We start from the raw sequence: 19,762 nt of genomic DNA, 5'->3' as shown, positions 1-19,762 counted from the left end.
GAAGGACTGTCCCAAGAAAAATATTGTTATAGTTGCAAATTAATTTACACTTTCTCCAGCAAAGAGGAAGATTATTATCACAGCGGGATTTCTCAGAAGTGAAGAGTGAAATAAAAAACTTTACCGGGTCTTCCAGCCAAACTTCCTCCAATTTCTGTGAGCTGGTACAACTTCCATAGGTGCCCCCATATTGTTTGTCCATTCTTCCTCAGATATAATTCAGCCCACTGCCTTCTTGGAAACATTTTTCAACAGCTGAAGTTTATAATAATAAAATCTGCAAGGATCAATATTGAACTGTGCTTTTATTTTTATTTTAGATCACTTTTAGATTTACATTCAAACTTTATTGTCATTGCGGTACATTAGAAAAAGTACAAATTGTTCTCGTAACTGCAAACATAGTTAAAGTGCAGAGTAATGTGATTAATACAGATATATAAATAAACAGTGAGGGTTATATATGAATACACTATGAAATACAGCATGTGCAGCAGCTACAGCGGCAGTTGCTGGTACAAGTGTGAATTATGTAGTGTGAGTGTAAAGAGGGAAAAAGTGCTGATCTCTCTCTAAATATACTGTTTGTATATCAGATCTCAGATTTCTTTTAACAAAGTTTCCATATATAGAAAAGAATAAAAGATGTTGTTTAATGTTTAAAATGTTTTGTGTTTCTTTTTCCTGTAGTCTCTGATGAAGGACTGTCCCAGAAAATATTGTTATAGTTTGCAATTAATTTACACTTTCTCCAGCAAAGAGGAAGATTATTATCACAGCGGGATTTCTCAGAAGTGAAGAGTGAAATAAAAAACTTTACCGGGTCTTCCAGCCAAACTCCCTCCATTTCTGTGAGCTGGTACACTTCCATAGGTGCCCCCATATTGTTGTCCATTCTTCCTCAGATATAATTCACCCCACTGCCTTCTTGGAAACATTTTTCAACAGCTGAAGTTTAGTAATAATAAAATCTGCAAGGATCAGATATGAACTGTGCTTTATTTTTTTTATTTTAGATCACTTTTAGATTTACATTCAACTTTATTGTCATTGCGGTACATTAGAAAAAGTACAAATTGTTCTCTAACTGCAAACAGTAGTAAAGTGCAGAGTAATGTGCATATGTACAGATATATAAATAACAGTGAGGGTTATATATGAATACACTATGAAATACAGCATGTGCAGCAGCTACAGGCGGCAGTTGCTGGTACAAGTGTGAATATGTAGTGTGAGTGTAAGAGGGAAAAGTGCTGGTATAAGACATTATATACTGATTAAACAGCTGGATATGAATACGTGTATGCACTACAGGTGTAGATAAACACACTATAGGGCAGGTAACCATAATAAAGTTTGCTTGTATGGCACTTATGAAAACCAGCTTTACAAAAGAAAACAATAAAACAGTGTTTTCTGAATAAACAGGCAGGAATATGGAACAAAAGATGAATAAAATGTAAAAACGAGTGGATTAAAAATAATCAGAAATACTATAAGAAAGCTTTTCATAAAAATCTCTCATGCACACGAGCGCCAGGCTGTGTGCCTCTCTCTCCTTCCTGTCCTCTATCCTCCAGTTGTTATTATATTACAATCCTACATACTTGTTCTTATTGGTATTCTTCTTCCGTACAGAATGTCGGCCGGTAGCTAGTCCCGCAGCTTTGAGAAAACCCTGACAGTATACATCAACACGTGCGGCTAAATCGGGAATGGTGCACTATGACTTTTCTTAGCGGTTCAAGTTACCATGGTGACGTAAATGGTGAAAAACGGCGACATTTTTATCATTCATTCATTTATCATATTAAGTGTAAGTTGTAAGTATTTCTACACTGTGACATCGTAACTTCTATCTGAGTACTCCTGTTTAGATCCAGGCTCCGCCTCCCCGGGACGTTCCGGTACAGAAATCACACAGCTTTATTTAACTCATTAGCTGTACATTATTAAGGTAAAACTAAAACTCTCCTCTGTGATATTTAACGTTCGGTTTCAGTCGTTTGACTTTAATCAACAGTTACAGAAACTCTTCAGAAATATTTTCACTGCCGCTCAACAACAGTGTTATTTGACGGTTAACTAACCGCCTCGTCGAGAGGTCCAAAGGTAGGAATGAAACGCAACGGGTTTCAGCCTACGGCATCCCGCGCGGTCATAACTAAGCTAAACGGTCGAACAAACAGGAAACGGGCAACAACGTCTTTATTTATTTCCTCTCCATATGAAGTTTTACATTACGGGTCATTTATCGTCGGACAGCAGGTTAAACTGACAGGGGTCCGTTAGGTTTACCTCCGCGCTGCCTCCTGTGTGTGTCTGTTGTCGGCGGGGATCCGTCTCGTCGTAGTTATTCTTGCTAACGTTCAAACAGCCCCCGAGTGTAACTGCAGTGTTCAGTATGACGTTAGCACGTTTTATCCAGCAGTGAGCCGTCGGGAGAGAAGATGTCGGGCAGCAGCAGCGGCGGGTTCAGGTGGACGGTGGTGGTCCTGACCTGCCAGCACAAAGACAGCGTCTACTCCTTCCAGAGAGGTGAGGATCATCTGCTCATTCTACGATCTTCGTCCTCTGCAGTTACGCCGAGCGGCCTGAAGGTGGCGCCGATGGACGGAGAGCGGTTTCACTATTATACCACAGCAGATAACCGCATATATCAGGGGAGACTGTCGAATATGGGTACAAGCACTAAACTGGGGACAAATCCTCCTGGAGTAGAATTATTTAGGCAAAACAAGTTAGCCACTAAAATAATCAAGGTGGCCACAATTTCCAAGATGGCTGACATTTCTGACAAGGAAATGTATTTTTTTTTGCAATAAATTCACCAACAGTTTTCCTTATGAATGATCCAGGTGTCAAATCAAACATTTTAACAACATTTAGTTCACTGTAAAAAAAGAAAAAAAAGAAACCTTAACAGTTTTCATACATTTTACAAATTAAAAGTCCTGCTGAATTAGAACAATCACACAGAGGGACAGGCCAAAAAGCTCGTGAGCATAAAAATGTTATTATTATTATTTAAAATAATATTTAATTGACATTAAGATCATCCAAAAAGCATAAAACTGTTTGAATGAAATTTGTGTGTGTGTGTGTGTGTGTGTGTCAGAGCTGGAGTTGCGGCAGCAGCGTGGCTCTCTGTGGGAGGGTGCGTTGGTTTTGACAGTGCGGGACCGCCAGGAGCCGCTGGGCAGTGGGGGGGCGACGCTGAACGCTCTACTGGTCGCTGCTGAACACCTGAGCAACAGAGCCGGACACACTGTGAGTGACACTGGTTAGACTGGGCTGTACTGGTTAGACTGATTAATCTGGTTTGATCTGTGATATTAGAACCGTTTAAAACGATTAATCTGGAAAAGTGAAAAATAAAACTTTTCTCTGCTAATCTCAATAAAATAACAATAATCTTAATTACATCTGACAATGAAAGGTTGTGAATTTGAGAAAAGAAAATCAAGGTCTTGAAAGTTTTTGAAAACAGACAAATATTCTGTGGAAAAAATGGAAAATGAAGTGTGCTGTTATTTGTAGTGTCCGGAAGTACCTTGTTGTCAGTTTTATTTTATTATAATTTAATAATTATTAATTAGTTTCCATTTAAACTTCTTCCAAAAGATAGAATTAGTCTCTAAATGTGCTTATCCAGGTGTTTAAAGTTGCCTCAGTCTCTCTCTTTGGTAAAGAGTTGTTTGGGTTCATGGACAGAAATATGAGATTTAATTACTTTTCTAACCACGTCTCCTGATTGTAATCCTGTAAGAGACATTTTCTCATTATCCTTATGTGTCTGAGATGTAGATAAATAAAGAATTTGATCTTCGGGAGTTTAAACTCGTGTCTTATCAATAATCAATAATCAGACCACCTGAAGTTCACATCTATACGTGATGGTTCAAAGAACGTAAGTTTCCTTTTCTGTATCTTCAGGTGGTGACAGCCGACGTCCTGGATGATGCTCACATCCTCATCCTCCACACAGTGAGTCCAGCTGTTGTATGTTTTGTTCTACAGATGTTTTTGTTTGTACTTCCTGGTGCTCACAGCTGTTTGTTGTTGCTGCAGGGGCGGGACTTTCCCTGGAGCTCCTGCAGCAGAGCGTTCTGCTGGCTGCCTCCAGAGAGACCGGACCAGAGAGTCCAGGCTCCGGTCTGCTGTCTGGACCTGCTGCTGGACTGCCTCAGTACCCAGGTCTGCTTAGTCTTCATCACTTCTTACACAGAGAGCTGCACATCTTACGTTATATTACACAAGTCAGAACTGCAGCACAGGCCTGTTTGTTGGGGCCACGTCAGTTTACTGTTGGTTTTGTGTTTTTGACTCAGGTCTGTCCCGGTTCTCCTCCTGGTGTCTGGGTCTGCAGCACCGACATGATCCTCACCATCCCTCCAGACTTTGGTTAGTATTAACTAACTAACTAACTAACTAACTGTTACTGCACAGATTAACACTTATAATACTCTGACTGAATCACTGCATACAGCTGGACTACTACAGACTGGAACTACAGACAGTTTACTATTAACTTTTATTATTTATTTATTTATTATTATTGAGTTATGTATTTTTTACTTTATTTTTAATAATGAGCTACTGGACACTTCTCTGTCTATCTATCTATCTCTTTCTATCTATCTATCTATCTATCTATCTATCTATCTATCTATCTTATTTATTCTGTGGGCAGTAAAAATATTTCTTCCATTATTTCTTAAAGTTTTATTTTGAAGTTTTTCTTTGGTGGGTGTTGAACATTGTAAAACCTTCAAGGTAAATTTGTGGTTTTGGGCTTAACAAATAAAATTAACTTGAATTGTTGTTTCACTCACATCTTTAATCAGTCATGCTGCTCCTTGTTGGAGGATTCATGTGCCGTCCGCCCGTCCCAGAATCCAGTTCTCTCTGTGGCCACAAAACAAACTGTGATTATTAGTAATGTGTGTGTGTGTGTGTGTGTGTGTGTGTGTGTGTGTGTGTGTGTGTGTGTGTGTGTGTGTGTTAGCTCTTTCCTGGAAGGGTTTCTCTGGTGTTCGTGTTCTGGCGTTACCAGGTGATGTCTCCTATGCAGCCAGTCACGGAGTCTACCTGTTGGACCAACAGGTGCTGACTATATTTAAACTTATGTCATGGATTTTGGTTTTATATCTTTGACCCGAGTGGGACTGAAGGTGCGTTTGTTTTGTCTCCCAGGGTCAGGTCAGAGACATCATCTACAAAGGGACAAAGGAGCAGATTCAACAAGCTGTGATGCCTGATGGGAACGTGCCTCTGGTGAGCAGTAAAATCAAACATACCTTTTGGTCCTGAAGACATTTTCATTCTCTTAAAGGCCCAGTTCACTCAAAATCACAGTCAGGACCACGACATCACTGTTTTGTAAGTTTCGAATGTGATTTTATTCACCTCCAGTGGTAGAAGTCCCAACAGGAAGCTCTTCAAACTTCACCACTGTAATGTGAAAGTATCTTTATGGCTCAATAACACCACAAGTAATTTTAGAACCTTTGAAGTCTTTAAAACAGATTTGATATGTTTGTGTTATTTTGAAAATGTTGAAATCTTAATTGAAATCTGATCTTTACGCTGTGTTGACATTTAAATGTGACTTATGTGTGTTAAAATGAACTGACTCAATCCAGATGTGATCTGTGTGTCTGCAGGTGTCAGGTCCGGTCTTCTTCAGCAGGTCTGTATCAGAGAAGTTGTTGCAGACTCACGTCTCTCCTCCTCTGGACGGCTGCACCTACCTGGGCCTGGACTCTGGAGCTCCGCCCCTGCAGGTGCCTGTCTCTATCAGTCTGCCCTCTTTCTCTCTGATCACATATTCATCCCAATTCCCTGATTCGATCGCTTTAATTTCAGCTGTTTTCAGATTCAGTATCAGTTAAAAGTATTGAGTCTATAGGTCTGAACCAAAAACAACTTTCTTCATTTTCTCTTCAAGGTCGATTGTTATTGTTGAGTCTGTATCATGAATGATATTATATTCAGGGAGATGAGCAACAAACACATTTTAATTATGTTCCTATCGTCATTTCCTGAAAATCCCTGTGTGTAGGTACACATAGAGTTTGTGTGTTATCCTGATGTCCAGGCAGACATTGGTGTCCTTTATTTTCATTGCAGTATAAGAATAAAAACTTTTAGTGACATAAAACATGTTTTTTATAGAACCAGAGGATTTTATTAAAATATCAAATGGTTCTTGTTTAGAAGATTGTTGTTGCTGTCGTTCCTCAGATCTCGCTCTTCCTGGACGTGTTGAAGTGTCTCTGCTCAGATCTGACTCAGGATCAGTTTGTGAGTGAGGAGAGAGTCGGCTGCAGTTCAGCTGTTGGACCACAGGGGGCCACAGTGAGGGGGGGCAGGACGGAGCTGTGGAGGATCCTCAGAGGGACTCCACTCAGAGTGGGTGGGTGTCTGTCCTCTATTACATGTGGGTAAACTGGGACTCCATTGATTCCTATGAGGCTCTAATGCTGTACAAAAACAGTGCCCCCTTGTGGACAGTGGTGGCTCTGTTGGCAGTGATATGATGGAGTCTCTGGATGAACAAAATCTGTGCTTGATTCGTGAAGAGTCCGTCTTTTCTTTATTAACTCGACCACAAACTGACTTTATTCAGCTGATGTCAGTCTAGTGTCAGCTGATTTCAGTCTAGTATCAGTCTAGTGTCAGCTGGGTCCAGTCTTGTGTCATCTGGTTTCAGTCTAGTGTCAGCTGGTTTCAGTCTAGTGTCAGTTTTGTGTCATCTGGTTTCAGTCTAGCGTCAGCTGGGTCCAGTCTTGTGTCATCTGGTTTCCGTCTAGTTTCAGCTGATGTCAGTCTAGTGTCAGTTTTGTGTCATCTGGTTTCAGTCTAGCGTCAGCTGGTTTCAGTCTAGTGTCAGCTGGTTCCAGTCTTGTCATCTGGTTTCAGTCTAGTGTCAGCTGGTTTCAGTCTAGTATCAGTCTAGTGTCATCTGGTTTCAGTTTAGTGTCAGCTGGTTCCAGTCTTGTGTCAGTCTAGTATCAGTCTAGCATCAGCTGGTTTCAGTTTAGTGTCAGCTGATTTCAGTCTAGTATCAGGCTAGTGTCAGCTGGTGTCAGTCTAGTGTCAGCTGGGTCCAGTCTTGTGTCATCTGGTTTCAGTCTAGGGTCAGCTGGATTCAGTCTAGTATCAGTCTAGCGTCATCTGGTTTCAGTCTAGTGTCAGCTGAGTTCAGTCTAGTGTCAGCTGGTTCCAGTCTTGTGTCAGCCTAGTATCAGTCTAGCATCAGCTGATTTCAGTTTAGTGTCAGCTGATTGCAGTCTAGTATCAGTCTAGTGTCCGCTGGTGTCAGTCTAGTGTCAGCTGGGTCCAGTCTTGTGTCATCTGGTTTCAGTCTAGTTTCAGTCTAGTGTCATCTGGTTTCAGTTTAGTGTCAGCTGATTTCAGTCTAGTATCAGTCTAGCATCAGCTGATTTCAGTTTAGTGTCAGCTGATTTCAGTCTAGTGTCAGCTGATTTCAGTCTAGTGTCAGCTGGTTCCAGTCTTGTGTCATCTGGTTTCAGTCTAGTTTCAGCTGATGTCAGTCTAGTGTCAGTCTTGTGTCATCTGGTTTCAGTCTAGGGTTAGCTGATTTCAGTCTAGTGTCAGCTGGGTCCAGTCTTGTGTCATCTGGTTTCAGTCTAGTGTCAGCTGGTGTCAGCCTAGTATCAGTCTAGTGTCATCTGTTTTCAGTCTAGCATCAGCTGGTTTCAGTACTCCATGTCTGTCCTTGCCTCTCGTCCGCACAGAGTACGTCCCCGGCGGTCACTATGACTACCTGACTCTTTCTGGGAAGCAGCATGTGGACCGACTCACCTGTGTCCGGACGGACAGAAACACTCTCTCTCACATCCAGGTGACTTCCTGTTCCTCAGCATCCTCATTAGAAATGTCCTCAATCAGGTCCTCTGTGACTTTCACTAACGCCGCCCAACTTCCTGTTTCCCGTCAGAGAGAGAGTGAGGTGAGTAAAGGAGCTCTGGTGATCAACAGTGTCATGGAGGGAGATGTTGCCGTGGCGACCGGAGCAGTAGTGCAGCACTGCCACCTACAGGTGAGGAGTTTCCCAGCATCACTTCATGCAACTTTAAGGTTTTTTGATCTAACCAGCGTCGTGACCTCTGACCTCTGTCCTCTTCACCAGGGGCCTCTGGTCGTCCCCTCAGGTTGTTTACTGTCGGGTCTCGAGTCGCCAACATCACAGAGCATCCGGCAGCTGAAACTGGCCGATGACATCATCATCCAGGGACATCGCATCGAGCTGGGGGAGTTGAAGCTGAACGTCTACACAGTGATGGGAGCGCAGGACGACCTGGAGGTAAAAACACTTTCACTTCTCTCCGTTACTTCTGATGTGATGAAGAAATAAAGTTCAATAAAACAAACGTTCAACAAAATGTCTGTTTGAATGAAGCATGAACTCAAACATGAGCCTGAAAGTTCATGAGATGGTTAATGACATGAGAGGAGAATTTATCTGGAGGTGCGACACGTCTGTTAAACCAGCTGCACTTGACTAATGGCTCCTCTTCTTCAAAAGGAAATTCAATACATTTCAGAGTCTCATATCGAAGAGCATCATCACCTTCTAAAGACAGAGACCACAGGACTGAGACATGAAGATGTGATGTAAATCAATCTGTTCTTCCTCCTCCTCCTCCTCCTCCTCCTCCTCAGGTCTCCTCTGATGACAGTAATGCCTCCTTCCTCAACCAGAGATGGAGTCTCTTCTACAGCAGGACAGGAATACAGTAAGACTTTTATTTTGAAATGTTGAAGGATGAGGAGCAGAACAGCTGATGTTCAGTTCACTGGTGCCTCCTCTCCTCTCCTCCTTTCTCCTCTCAGGCCGGAGGAGTTGTGGGTCAGAGGAGAACGGCACTCCCTCCTGGAGGCTCGTCTCTTCCCGGTGCTCCACCCCAGAGGAGGTGCTGTGGGTCTGGACGGAGGCGTCGGCTGGCTGCTGGGGGGAGGCGGCTGCCCGCGGAGGTGGAGGGAGGCGTGGAGGCTGTCGTTGAAGGAGGTGCTGTCACTCACCCAGCAGAATGCAGAGCTGCAGTGGAGGGAGGAGTTACTGTTCCTGGTGGGGAGGAGGAGAGTGTTTGATGCCCTGATGAGTCAGACAGACGTCTGCCTGCTGCCTTGCTTCAGGGCAGCGGTGCTGGGAGGCCAGCAGGGGGCGCTGCTGGAGACACTGGACAACAGTGAGTCATGATTTTTATACTAACTGGATTCTTCTTCTTCTTTGTTTCTTTAAAGATACAGAGTTACAGCCTGGAGCCTGGCATAATGGATTCTGGCATGTTAGCTTAGCTCGTTAGCCAGCTAATTACCCAGCAAAACAATTAGCCTCAGGTTAGCCTACGAGCAAGACGCCCAGTTGTGCTAACGATGCTAACGGTGGCGTATGTTTGCTGCAGTTATTAAACCGGCATGCACCAAAGTCTCAGCTCCACACAGGCCCCTCCTCTTTGACCATTTTTGGATTAGCAGGGAGTTAGGGGCGGAGTCAGACACTGCCAAGATGGCGATGGTGCAGCTGAGTTTCAAAACCGCTCTTCAGAAACCTGTGGGTGACGTCCATCTTTATTTACAGCCTGTGACCAGCAGCTGTAAACATCACAGATGAATATGTTGGCTCTTTTTTCAGTTGCAGCAGGGAGCAGGGAGCAGGGGGCGGAGCCAGGTGCAGAGCTGGACGTGGCTGCGCGCTGTCTCTCGTGTATCTCTGATGTGCTGGTGTGTATGGCGGGGGGGAGGGGAGGTCTGAGGAGTGGACCTGCGGCTAACGAAGCCTGGAGCTCCGCCTACCTCCTGTTGGAGGAGGGTAACTTGAGGGGCGGAGTCCAGGCCCTGTCAATGCAGAGAGTTGATTGGCTCAGCAGGTGAGTGTCACTCTCTGGGTTTGATTCAGTGTTTTCCTATTGGTCGTCAGATAATGAGCTGTGTTTCCTGTGACCGCCCCCCCCACAGGCCAGACCTGCTGGTGCGGGCGGCGAGGCACTACGAGGGCGCCGGACAGGTGCTGCTGCGACAGGCTGTGATGTCATCACAGAGGTTCATCTCCATTGGTCAGGGTGAAGTTCCGCCCCTCGAGGAGTGGCAGGAAGTGGAGTGTCCGGCCAGACTGGACCTGGCAGGTGAGTCCAGTGGATGTTAGAAAAACAGTCACAATATCACAGACGACAAGAGTCCAAAACAAAACAAAATATTCAGTTAGTTAATCGTGACAAATTTGACAAAATATTAAAATTCAAAAGTGTCAAAACTGAAAATGTTCCTAGTTCAATTTAGAAAAAACTGAAATTAACAGAAAATAAATAATATAAAAAAACAGTTTAATCAGTTTTGAAGAGGCGTGATCGAGAAGAATCAGATAATGGCAAAGCTAGAAGTTTTGTGAGAGGGAGAGTTAGCTTAGCTTAGGTTAAAGACTAGGAATGGGGAACAGCTAGTTTAGCTTAGCATAAAGACTGGGAACAAAGTGGTGCATTCATGTATGGTTGCAGAGGTTGGAGAAATCATGTTTCACTGACACGTTGAACAGCCTCCTCCGTGTGTTTCAGGCGGGTGGAGTGACACACCTCCCATCGCCTTTGAGCACGGCGGCTCTGTGACCAACGCCGCCGTGAGGGTCGATGGGAAGCGTCCCATCGGTGCCAGAGCCCGTCGCATCGCAGAGCCCCGCCTCCTGCTGGTCAGCTACGCCGGAGGGCGGGAGAGTGGGGTTTCCATGGAGACAGTGTGCAACAGCCTGGATGACCTGAGGGACTACTGTCAGCCGCACGCACCTGGTAGGAGATGGACTGTTTACTGTTTACTTTTTCTTCAAAGCAAAAGTCTTATCACTTCCTGTTATTATGTCACATACCGTAAATTATTCTGGAACAGTTGTTTTCCCTCATAGCTCCACCCCCCACACCTGTTCCACCTGCTGTGTGTGTGTGTGTGTGTGTGTGTGTGTGTGTGTGTGTGTGTACAGGAGCTCTGCTGAAGGCGGTGTGTGTGTGCAGCGGCCTGGTTTCCCTCTCCTCCCAGCATTCTCTGGGGCATCAGCTGATGCAGAGGTGGGGGGGAGGGGTGGAGCTCCACAGCTGGTCAGTGCTGCCCACCGGATCTGGACTGGGTGAGAAACAACAACACATGACCAAAACACTGGAGTTTTATTGTGAAAATATAGAAAACAAACCTGTTAACTACCAGACCTGTTAACTTGTGACCTTGTCCTGCAGGGACCAGCAGTATCCTGGCGGGGGCGCTGTTGGCTGCAGTCTACAGATGTACCGGACGAACCTACAACACAGACTCCCTCATCCACGCCATCCTGTACCTGGAGCAGATTCTCACCACAGGTCGGTCTGAACCTGCGTCTCTGAAAACCTGAAGGATCTGAGACTGATTTTAACTTCCTCATGAGGAACTGAAGCCAGTGTGCTGCCTCTCGTCTTCTTCTTCTTCTCCTCTCCAGGTGGAGGCTGGCAGGACCAGGTGGGAGGTCTGGTGGGCGGAGTTAAGGTGGGTCGTTCCAGAGCGTCTCTGCCCCTGCAGGTAGAAGTGGAACGTCTCAGCCCTCCAGAGGACTTCCTGGTGTCTCTGGAGCAGCACCTCCTGCTGGTCTACACCGGAAAAACCCGTCTGGCTCGAAACCTGCTGCAGGTAAGTTTCAGTCTGTCTGTCTGTGTTTCCATGGAGACCAAACCGTCTAATAACAGGTCATGAAGAAGACGCTTGTTTAAATGGATGATTTGATGATATTCTAATTAACATTTTATAAGTCCTAAACCTGATGATGATGATGATGATGATGATGATGATGATGATGATGATGATGATGATGGCGGCGGCGGCGCTCTGTGTGCAGGATGTGGTTCGGAGCTGGTACAGCCGTCTGCCCTCGATGGTCCAGAACGCCCAGCAGCTGGTGGCGAACTCAGAGGAATGTTCCAGAGCGTGTTCAGAGGGTGAGACGTTCAACACCACAACGTTCATACAGGAGAATCAGCTGCACACAGATCAACACTGTGGACCAGGTCAACACACAACAGACACACAGCTTCACTTTATCTTTCATAAAAACATGGAGGTTAGAACTTCAGCCATTAAACTCCACTACAGTCTGTTCCAACACAGCTGTGAATGCTAACGTTAGCTACGTAGCAATAGTAAAAACACACATATATAATAACATACTCCTGTAAACTCTGGAAATGCTGCAAAATAAAGAATAATTTATTCGTTTTTCAAGTTTTTGTAGTTCTCAGTGGAGCTCATGTGTCTCACTCAATTCAAAGACCCGCCCCCCTTCTCTTCTTCTGTGGTGGTTCGACCAAATGAAAACACTCACCAGACTTTTATTGATCATTAGATCCTCGTGATGAATGTGGATGTAACGTTTTTAATTACAGCCTCCAGGTTTCACTCAGACGCTCAGCTGCGTGTAACAGGATTATTTTTATGATGTGGAGCTTTTAACAGCTGGAATCTCCTCCTCCGCCACCCAGACTACTTCCAGGTTCCATCCCCAGAGTCGGGGAAAATATGAACCATTTGTGTGAAACTTTGTCATAATTGCTGTGAAGTCTTGAGTTATGACTTAAAAAAAAGTGTTTTGTGAGGTCACCCTGACCTTGACCTTTGACCTTTAGCCACCAAAATCTAATTAGTTCATCCTTTGAGTCCTAGTGACTGTTTGTGCAAAATGTGAAGAAGTTCCTTCAGGGTGTTCCTGAGAGATCGTGTCCACGAGAACGGGACAGATGGACCAATGAGCTGAAAACAAAATGGCTGCCGCTCTGACTGTCGCCGGGTCCAGTCTATTGATGGATATATTAATATTCATGTAAATGTTTATATTACTACAGTATGTCTACAGAGTTGAACTGAACCAGGTTATTAAACCAGATCCATGTGAATGAATCACACCTGATACTCCACAGACAGATTTTCACACCTCAACAGTCATTTTTAAATTTAACCCTCCTCCGGTCGAACCGACTCTGACTCTCTGTTTCAGTTCGTCATGTCCTACATTTCCCAGCAGCCCTTTCACCAAACCTCCCTCCCTGTGCCCAGGCTCTCTGTCCAGACTGGGTCGGTGTCTGGACCGCTCGTGGCAGCAGAAGAAGCTGATGGCTCCCGGCTGTGAACCGGCCTCCGTCAGAACCATGATGGAGGCTCTGAGGCCGCTGGTCCTGGGTCAGAGCCTGGCCGGGGCCGGAGGGGGGGGCTTCCTCTACCTGCTGACCCGGGAGCCTCGGCAGCGGCAGGCGGTGCTGCAGGTCCTCAACAACACGCCGGTACGAATCTCGTTACTTTATTAGTGCTTTGAATTCTCAGTGAACCAGAAGCAGCTCGTTAAATCTTTATGATTTTAATAATAATAATAATAATAATACAACCATCAACTAGTTACTAATGTCTCCTGTTCTACTTCAAACTAAAGTAGATGTTAAATCAGAGTTTTATTCTTTTTTTAAATCAACCAACTGAAGACAAAAACACAAAGTGCCTCATTCTGACTCGTTAGTTACCAACATGGAAACTGTTTGTTTCAGGGTCTGGGAGACTTCAGTGTTCACTCAGTGGAGCTGGACATGGACGGCATCACAGTCCTACCCCCACCCTGAGGACACCGACTGTCCCGTAGTCTTTTACTAACCCAGGACTCGTATGGCGACTCGAGACGACACAACATCCTGTTCGTCCCGACATTCATCTGTAAAGACACAGATGTGATCTCAGCAGCTCAGTCAGTGCGACCTTCAGCTTCTTGGTCTCCTCTCTAACCAAGACCCTCCTCACAGACCTGATGTAGACGGGTGTGAGTCCAGTGAGTTTACCACAGGTGGACTCATCTCAGAGATGATCCAGACAAACCTAAAGTGTCCGAATACTTCTGTCAATGTGATTTTTCAGTTTTTACTTTATAATACATTTTCAAAAATCAGTAAAATTCAGTTTCCACTTTGTGTTGACGAGTTTAGATTGAGGAGAGAAAAAATGAATTGAAATGATTTTAGCATGAAAACGGTGAGGGGGTCTGAAGACTTCCTGAACGCTACATGTCACAACTCTTGATTCTGACTCTGAGTCTTTTGAAGAGAAATTTATTTTCATATCAGCACATGTGAAAAAGGAATAAATTTAACAAATATCTGGAGTTTTAATTGAAACACTTGTTGTCTTTTCTTCCTCCTCAGACCTTTAATTATTCTTTAGATTAATTATTTAATATACAAAATGTCAAAATAATAAAAGATGTCGGACATTCAGAACAAAAAAAGTAAATAATGACAGAATTGCAAAGTAATATTTTTGCAGTTTTTAAGCATTAGGCACAAAATGTTTTGCGTTTTTACTAAAAGTGAAATGAGTTAACATGAACTGATTAATCATGAACTGATTAATTAACGATAAATTAACTCGTGAGTTCAGGGTTAATAAATGATAAACCAGCTTTCCTTCAGCCTGGCAGGAGAAACTTTCTGATGATGGTGAAGCCTGAAGATCAGCGACAGGAAGTTCCGTCTTCATCAGTATCAGTTTGTAAAAAAAGACAAATGTTCAGGTTTATTTCCCAGCGACCACAGACAGCTGGTCTCTGATGCGTCCCAGTCCGTCCAGTATGGTGTCCAGAGACTCCCGGCTCAGCTCCACCGTCACCGTGGAAACCGACTCACCGCCTGCCGACTGACACGGATCCTCCATCTGAAATCAACACGTCACACACGTGAGATTTTAACAGATCATGTGACAGACACACCTGATGATGTCTTAAAGCTGTTGTGTTCAAGTGACAGAACTGAAACTTGGTTCAGGTTCAGACTCACCTTGAGTTGGACCAGGCAGGTCGGGACCGACATACGACTGACTGAGTCCGAACCGGTCACCATGTCCACTCTCCAGTCCAGCTCCTTCAACTGAGGCAGAGAGACTACACACACACACACACACACACACACACACACTCACACACACCCACACACACACACACACACACTCACACACACCCACACACACACACACACACACACACACACAGTTTAGAGCCTTACACACACACAGCAGTAGATAATGAAGGAATCTGAACTCTACTCACTCTGATCACCGACAGCTTCTGTCCTCCATGTTGGACTGAAACACAGAGGAAGTGATGTCATCACAGGCTGTAGCTTGTCGTAATTGATAAAATCAACAAAGAATATTTCTGACAGATTAGGTTTTGTCAGATTTCATTCATTCATTTTGTATAAGGGTGTTATACAACTAGTTCTGTTCAGGGTAGTGGAGGGTCTGCAGCCTATCCCAGCATGCATCTGCTGAGGAAAATGGTTTTATGTTGTCATTATGTTGTTTCATTTTTATCCACAGCTTCCAGAGAAAAAGAAATCATCTGCTGTGTTTTATTATTTGGGGGATGTCTTACTGTGTTTTGAGACTTGGTGGAAACCTTCTGGATGTCAGTGTCATGCTGTGAGGGAAACGGACTGACAGCGTTCATTGTGAGTTTTAGGGGACCTACCTGTTCTCCAGCAGGATCTTGGTGATCAGGTTCTTCAGACTGGAGTGGAAGGAGTCGGGGAAGAGGGCGAGGATCTGCTCTGGAGAGCTGAGGTTGTAGAAGAGGACGTGATGAGACAGGACGTGGAGAGACTGGACCAGCTGGAGGGAGACAAACTGGTCACCTTCAAACTGGAAACTCTGGTTGTTCTGCTTGTTCTGTAGTCCAACATCTCTGCATTTTATTCTAGTGCTTGGACTAATGTACATCCAAGGTGGGAAGGATGGGACTGTTTATGAAAACAGTGTTAATACAAAACCTCTGTTCCCCCTTGTTTTTAGAAAATAAGACTTTTTGAGCTCACATCTTGACACATCTCTCACCCACATGTTCCACAGGGATACTGGAGACGTGTCTGTTACCTGTGCAGCCTGGGCTGCTGGGACGCTGAGTGACGCTGCTGTGGTCTCGGCGAGCCGGCGACTCGGAGCTCTGTGACTCTGAACACAAACGTCTCTCACTGCATCTTTAGACGGAGCCTGAGGAAACACAACCGGCTCAGAGTCAGCTCAGGGTCAACTACAACACAAAAGGATCAAAACTCATGATATTTTTCATAACTGATGAATCATTTCAGCCATTTGTCCAGTACCACAGTTCTTAGGTCCTGTTCAACGATGACAAGGGTTTGTATTTTTTTCTTTTTACTGAATGAGGAGCGTCATGACATTTCTTAGAAGAGCAGGGGAGGCAGAATACCACTACAACCACAAACATGGAAGCAGTTAAGTTACTAACTTGGTAGCTCATGGTTCAAAAATAAAGTGACTGACTGACTAACTAGTAAGTGGCTAACAGACAGGCTAACAGAGTGACAGAGCAACAGGCTAATAACAGGCTAACAGACTAATAACAAGCTAGCAGACTAACAGACTAACAACAGACCAACAGGCTAACAGACTAACAACAGACCAACAGGCTAACAGACTAATAACAGACCAACAGGCTAACAGAGTAATAACAGACCAACAGGCTAACAGAGTAATAACAGACCAACAGGCTAACAGAGTAATAACAGACCAACAGGCTAACAGAGTAATAACAGACCAACAGGCTAACAGAGTAATAACAGACCAACAGGCTAACAGACTAATAACAGACCAACAGGCTAACAGAGTAATAACAGACCAACAGGCTAACAGACTAATAACAAGCTAGCAGACTAGCAAACTAACAGACTAACAACAGACCAACAGACTAATAACAAGCTAGCAGACTAACAGAGTGACAGAGTAACAGGCTAATAACAGGCTAACAGACTAATAACAGAGTAACAGATGAACAGACTAACAGGCTACTAGCAGAGTTGCAAACTAACATGCTAGCAGGCTAATGTAAACTCCTGTGGGATATTCAGCGATGTGTTTAGAAAACAGGAAAATAATTAAGATACGGTTTCACTTTATAAGCTGAGGTTTTAAAACACCAGATATCACGGATCGATACATCTATAATACATCTACAATACATACATGATCAGTACCTTTAAAAGAAGCTGTAAGTTGGTGAAATCTTCGCTGGAAACAGTAGCAGCCATGTCTACGTGTGACGTTCCTGTGAGTCATGTGACAGACAGATGCCGCTACTGCTCATGGGAAATGAAGTTAAGTCAAAAAACAACATAAAAAGAAGAACGTGAGAAAACGAAATGGAACATTATCAGAGCAGAAGCAGTCACAGGATAACACGAACGATTAGATAGATAGATAGATAGATAGATAGATAGATAGATAGATGGATAGATGGATAGATGGATAGATAGATAGATAGATGGATAGATAGATAGATAGATAGATAGATAGATAGATAGATACTTCATTTATTCCCAAAGGAAATTCATGAATATTAGACATATTTGAGCATATTCAGTAAAACTGTATTTGTGAAAACCATAGACTCCCATGTTAAAATGTCCAACTTTACAGCAGAAATAAATATGTTAACAGCCTGATATAAAAGGGTTTTGGTCGCAATAACTAGTTTCCTCGTTCATGACAACGACCGGTTTGAATTTTATGACGCATTATTGAGGGCTCGCCCTTTTTTGCTTTTTCTTATTTTTAAAATGGCTTTCCACATGTTTACAATGTTCTAGAACACTAGTCAAGCGTCCAGGACGATGATCTATCATGTGTTTCATTACTTTTATTTTGGTTTATAATTTTCCAGACTCACCCTGCTTTTCCTGATCTCAGATCTCTCCCTTCATCCACTCTCTGCATTACTGTGGTAACTGTGGGTGCGGCTGCCGGTGGTGGAGGAGCTGTTGGACTTGTCTGTTCTGTCTGAAGTCAGAGTATCCTGCAGATCCTGTCTGCCTATGGTCTGGGTCGGGTGGAGGACCTGGCATTGGTCCCAGAGGAATGTCTGTTCTGTGGCTTCTCACTACCACATTGTCATCTTCTCTGTCAGTCAAAGCCGTTACTTTACAGTCTTTGTCTCTGTCTTTGTCTCAGTCTTTTTACCTTCTTTACCCTTTTTTATTCCTTCTTGCCTTTTCCTGGCTGCTGCTAACCAGTTTCTTGCTTGTATAAGACCCATAAGACTCCTTTTACTCTTTGTAGGCTTCCCCTTTGTCTTTTCTTCTATTCTCTTCACTAACTCTTGACAGTCACTTGTTACTAGTTTTCTTGAAAACTCGTATTTCTTTTCCCATTTTTTAAAGAATTTTATGTGATCCTGGTCCCTTGTGAACGTTAATCTCCAGTGATTGAACCATTGTTTTCTTTAAAGCAGCAACTACTGCAATTCAATTTTCTTATCTGTGGCCAACCAGTTTGTCTGGAGTTCACCTGAGCAACTGGTCCTGTTTGATGAGTACTGCTTCAGTTATCACCGTGAGGTTTCCCTCTCTGTTACTCATCAAGGCACCTCACTCAGAAAATATTCTATCAATTCCCTGTTGCAACTTTTTATTTTTTTTTATTTTTTTACTTTAATATATATTTATTTATTTTATTATTAGTAAACCCAGTTTACTGTTTCATAGTTCCCTGAACTATTTTAGGCCTTCTCTCACAATTTTAACGTGAGCACGGAGTATTTTATTCCTGTAGTCTTCTCACACAGACTATGGACTAATAGGGTCCCGGACCCTTTTCACAACACAATTTTAACTATGTTATAGTCATTACTTGACTCTCCTACCTTATGATTCAGACGTCCTGGTTTCTCTCTGTTTGTGGATCTCGTCACCTTCCCACAGTCCAGTAGATCCTGGCTTCTTTTTAACAGCAAATTTCTATGCTGGAGGACTTTTTAGTTGAGGAGTCCCAGACTCCCCCGTGCACGGTTCAGGTCCTGTTCTGGACAGTAGGAGAGGTTGTTGAGATCCGGCTCGAAGGACCAAGTTGTCAGGAAAATGATCAAATAAACTCAGGAACACCATCTGAAAATTCACAAGAGCAGGATATTTATTCCTGCAGCAAGGGAACAAGTTACACACAAAGAGCTCGCAGTGCAAATGTTCAAGGAATACAAAATTCACACAGGATTTATACACAGAACATATGAGAGTGACCTCACATCCTTGCTGATATGAGGGTCACTCAATAGAGACTTGATTCATGCCTTATCATAGCTAATGTGTGGGTGCAGTAGCTGGGAAGAGCAGCCAAGGTCACTCCACTCCTCTCTGATGATTTCTGTCCTGAAAACAAACACAACTTTATAATATGAAAAGTTCACTTCAGGATGTGTACAGTTCTTCTTTAGGATAATTATGTTTATCTAGTCATAAAGTATCATAATTTTTCCAACAATGATGAGACCATAGTCAATGAAGTCGTTCTCACTGGGAGTAAAACTAGAATCACCTCCTCGCGGTTGTATCCCTCCGCCACTCGGACTAGTTTCAGGTCCCTGTTTATCCAGAGTCATATAAGATATTAACCATTTGTGTGAAGGAGTAATGACTACAGAGTGTTTTATGACGTCAACGTCATCTTGACCTTTGACCTTTGACCACCAAAGTCTACTCAGTTCATCCTTGAGTCCTGGTGGACACTTGTGTTACTGAGATATCGTATCCACGAGCAGATAGATAGATAGATAGATCAATAGATAGATAGATAGATAGATAGATAAACAGATAAACAGATAGATAGATAGATAGATAGATAGATAGATAGATAGATAGATTCATTCATTGGCCTGTTTTTAGAGATCAGTGTCAAACACCAAAGGGAC

The 19,762-nt window shown here is 43.5% G+C and overlaps 2 protein-coding genes across 3 annotated transcripts; one reads left to right on the top strand and one right to left on the bottom strand.

The window, feature by feature from the left end:
• The first annotated feature begins 2,175 nt into the window (after positions 1–2,175).
• On the top strand, positions 2,176–14,269 carry fuk (fucokinase). Its single transcript, XM_022759147.1, has 23 exons — positions 2,176–2,538; positions 3,119–3,270; positions 3,937–3,987; positions 4,072–4,197; positions 4,332–4,404; positions 5,009–5,106; positions 5,197–5,277; positions 5,667–5,786; positions 6,247–6,418; positions 7,764–7,870; positions 7,967–8,068; positions 8,159–8,332; positions 8,692–8,765; positions 8,863–9,218; positions 9,665–9,899; positions 9,988–10,154; positions 10,581–10,808; positions 10,997–11,140; positions 11,247–11,366; positions 11,483–11,670; positions 11,876–11,975; positions 13,087–13,310; positions 13,569–14,269. Exons 1-23 carry the CDS (start codon positions 2,451–2,453, stop codon positions 13,638–13,640), a joined length of 3,252 nt encoding a protein of 1,083 aa, XP_022614868.1. The 5' UTR covers positions 2,176–2,450; the 3' UTR covers positions 13,641–14,269.
• On the bottom strand, positions 14,264–17,763 carry commd9 (COMM domain containing 9). 2 transcript variants are annotated; one of them, XM_022759150.1, is made up of 7 exons: positions 17,750–17,763; positions 17,047–17,159; positions 15,937–16,053; positions 15,536–15,675; positions 15,113–15,147; positions 14,844–14,947; positions 14,264–14,721 (listed from the first exon to the last, which is right to left on the bottom strand). In XM_022759150.1, the coding sequence occupies exons 2-7, from the start codon at positions 17,137–17,139 to the stop codon at positions 14,584–14,586; spliced, it is 627 nt and encodes a 208-aa protein (XP_022614871.1). In that variant the 5' UTR covers positions 17,140–17,159; positions 17,750–17,763; the 3' UTR covers positions 14,264–14,583. The 2 variants fall into 2 exon arrangements, with proteins under 2 accessions (XP_022614871.1, XP_022614872.1); XM_022759151.1 differs by lacking the exon at positions 17,750–17,763 and having other exon boundaries at positions 17,058–17,154.
• Between the last annotated feature and the right edge of the window lie 1,999 nt (positions 17,764–19,762).

The sequence above is a fragment of the Seriola dumerili genome, unplaced genomic scaffold (genome assembly GCF_002260705.1).
Source record: "Seriola dumerili isolate Sdu_G_001 unplaced genomic scaffold, Sdu_1.0 BDQW01000320.1, whole genome shotgun sequence".
Classification (NCBI taxonomy): domain Eukaryota; kingdom Metazoa; phylum Chordata; class Actinopteri; order Carangiformes; family Carangidae; genus Seriola; species Seriola dumerili.
The sequence above is the reverse complement of the archived record's forward strand: the minus strand, read 5'-3'. Positions and strand labels throughout refer to the sequence as shown.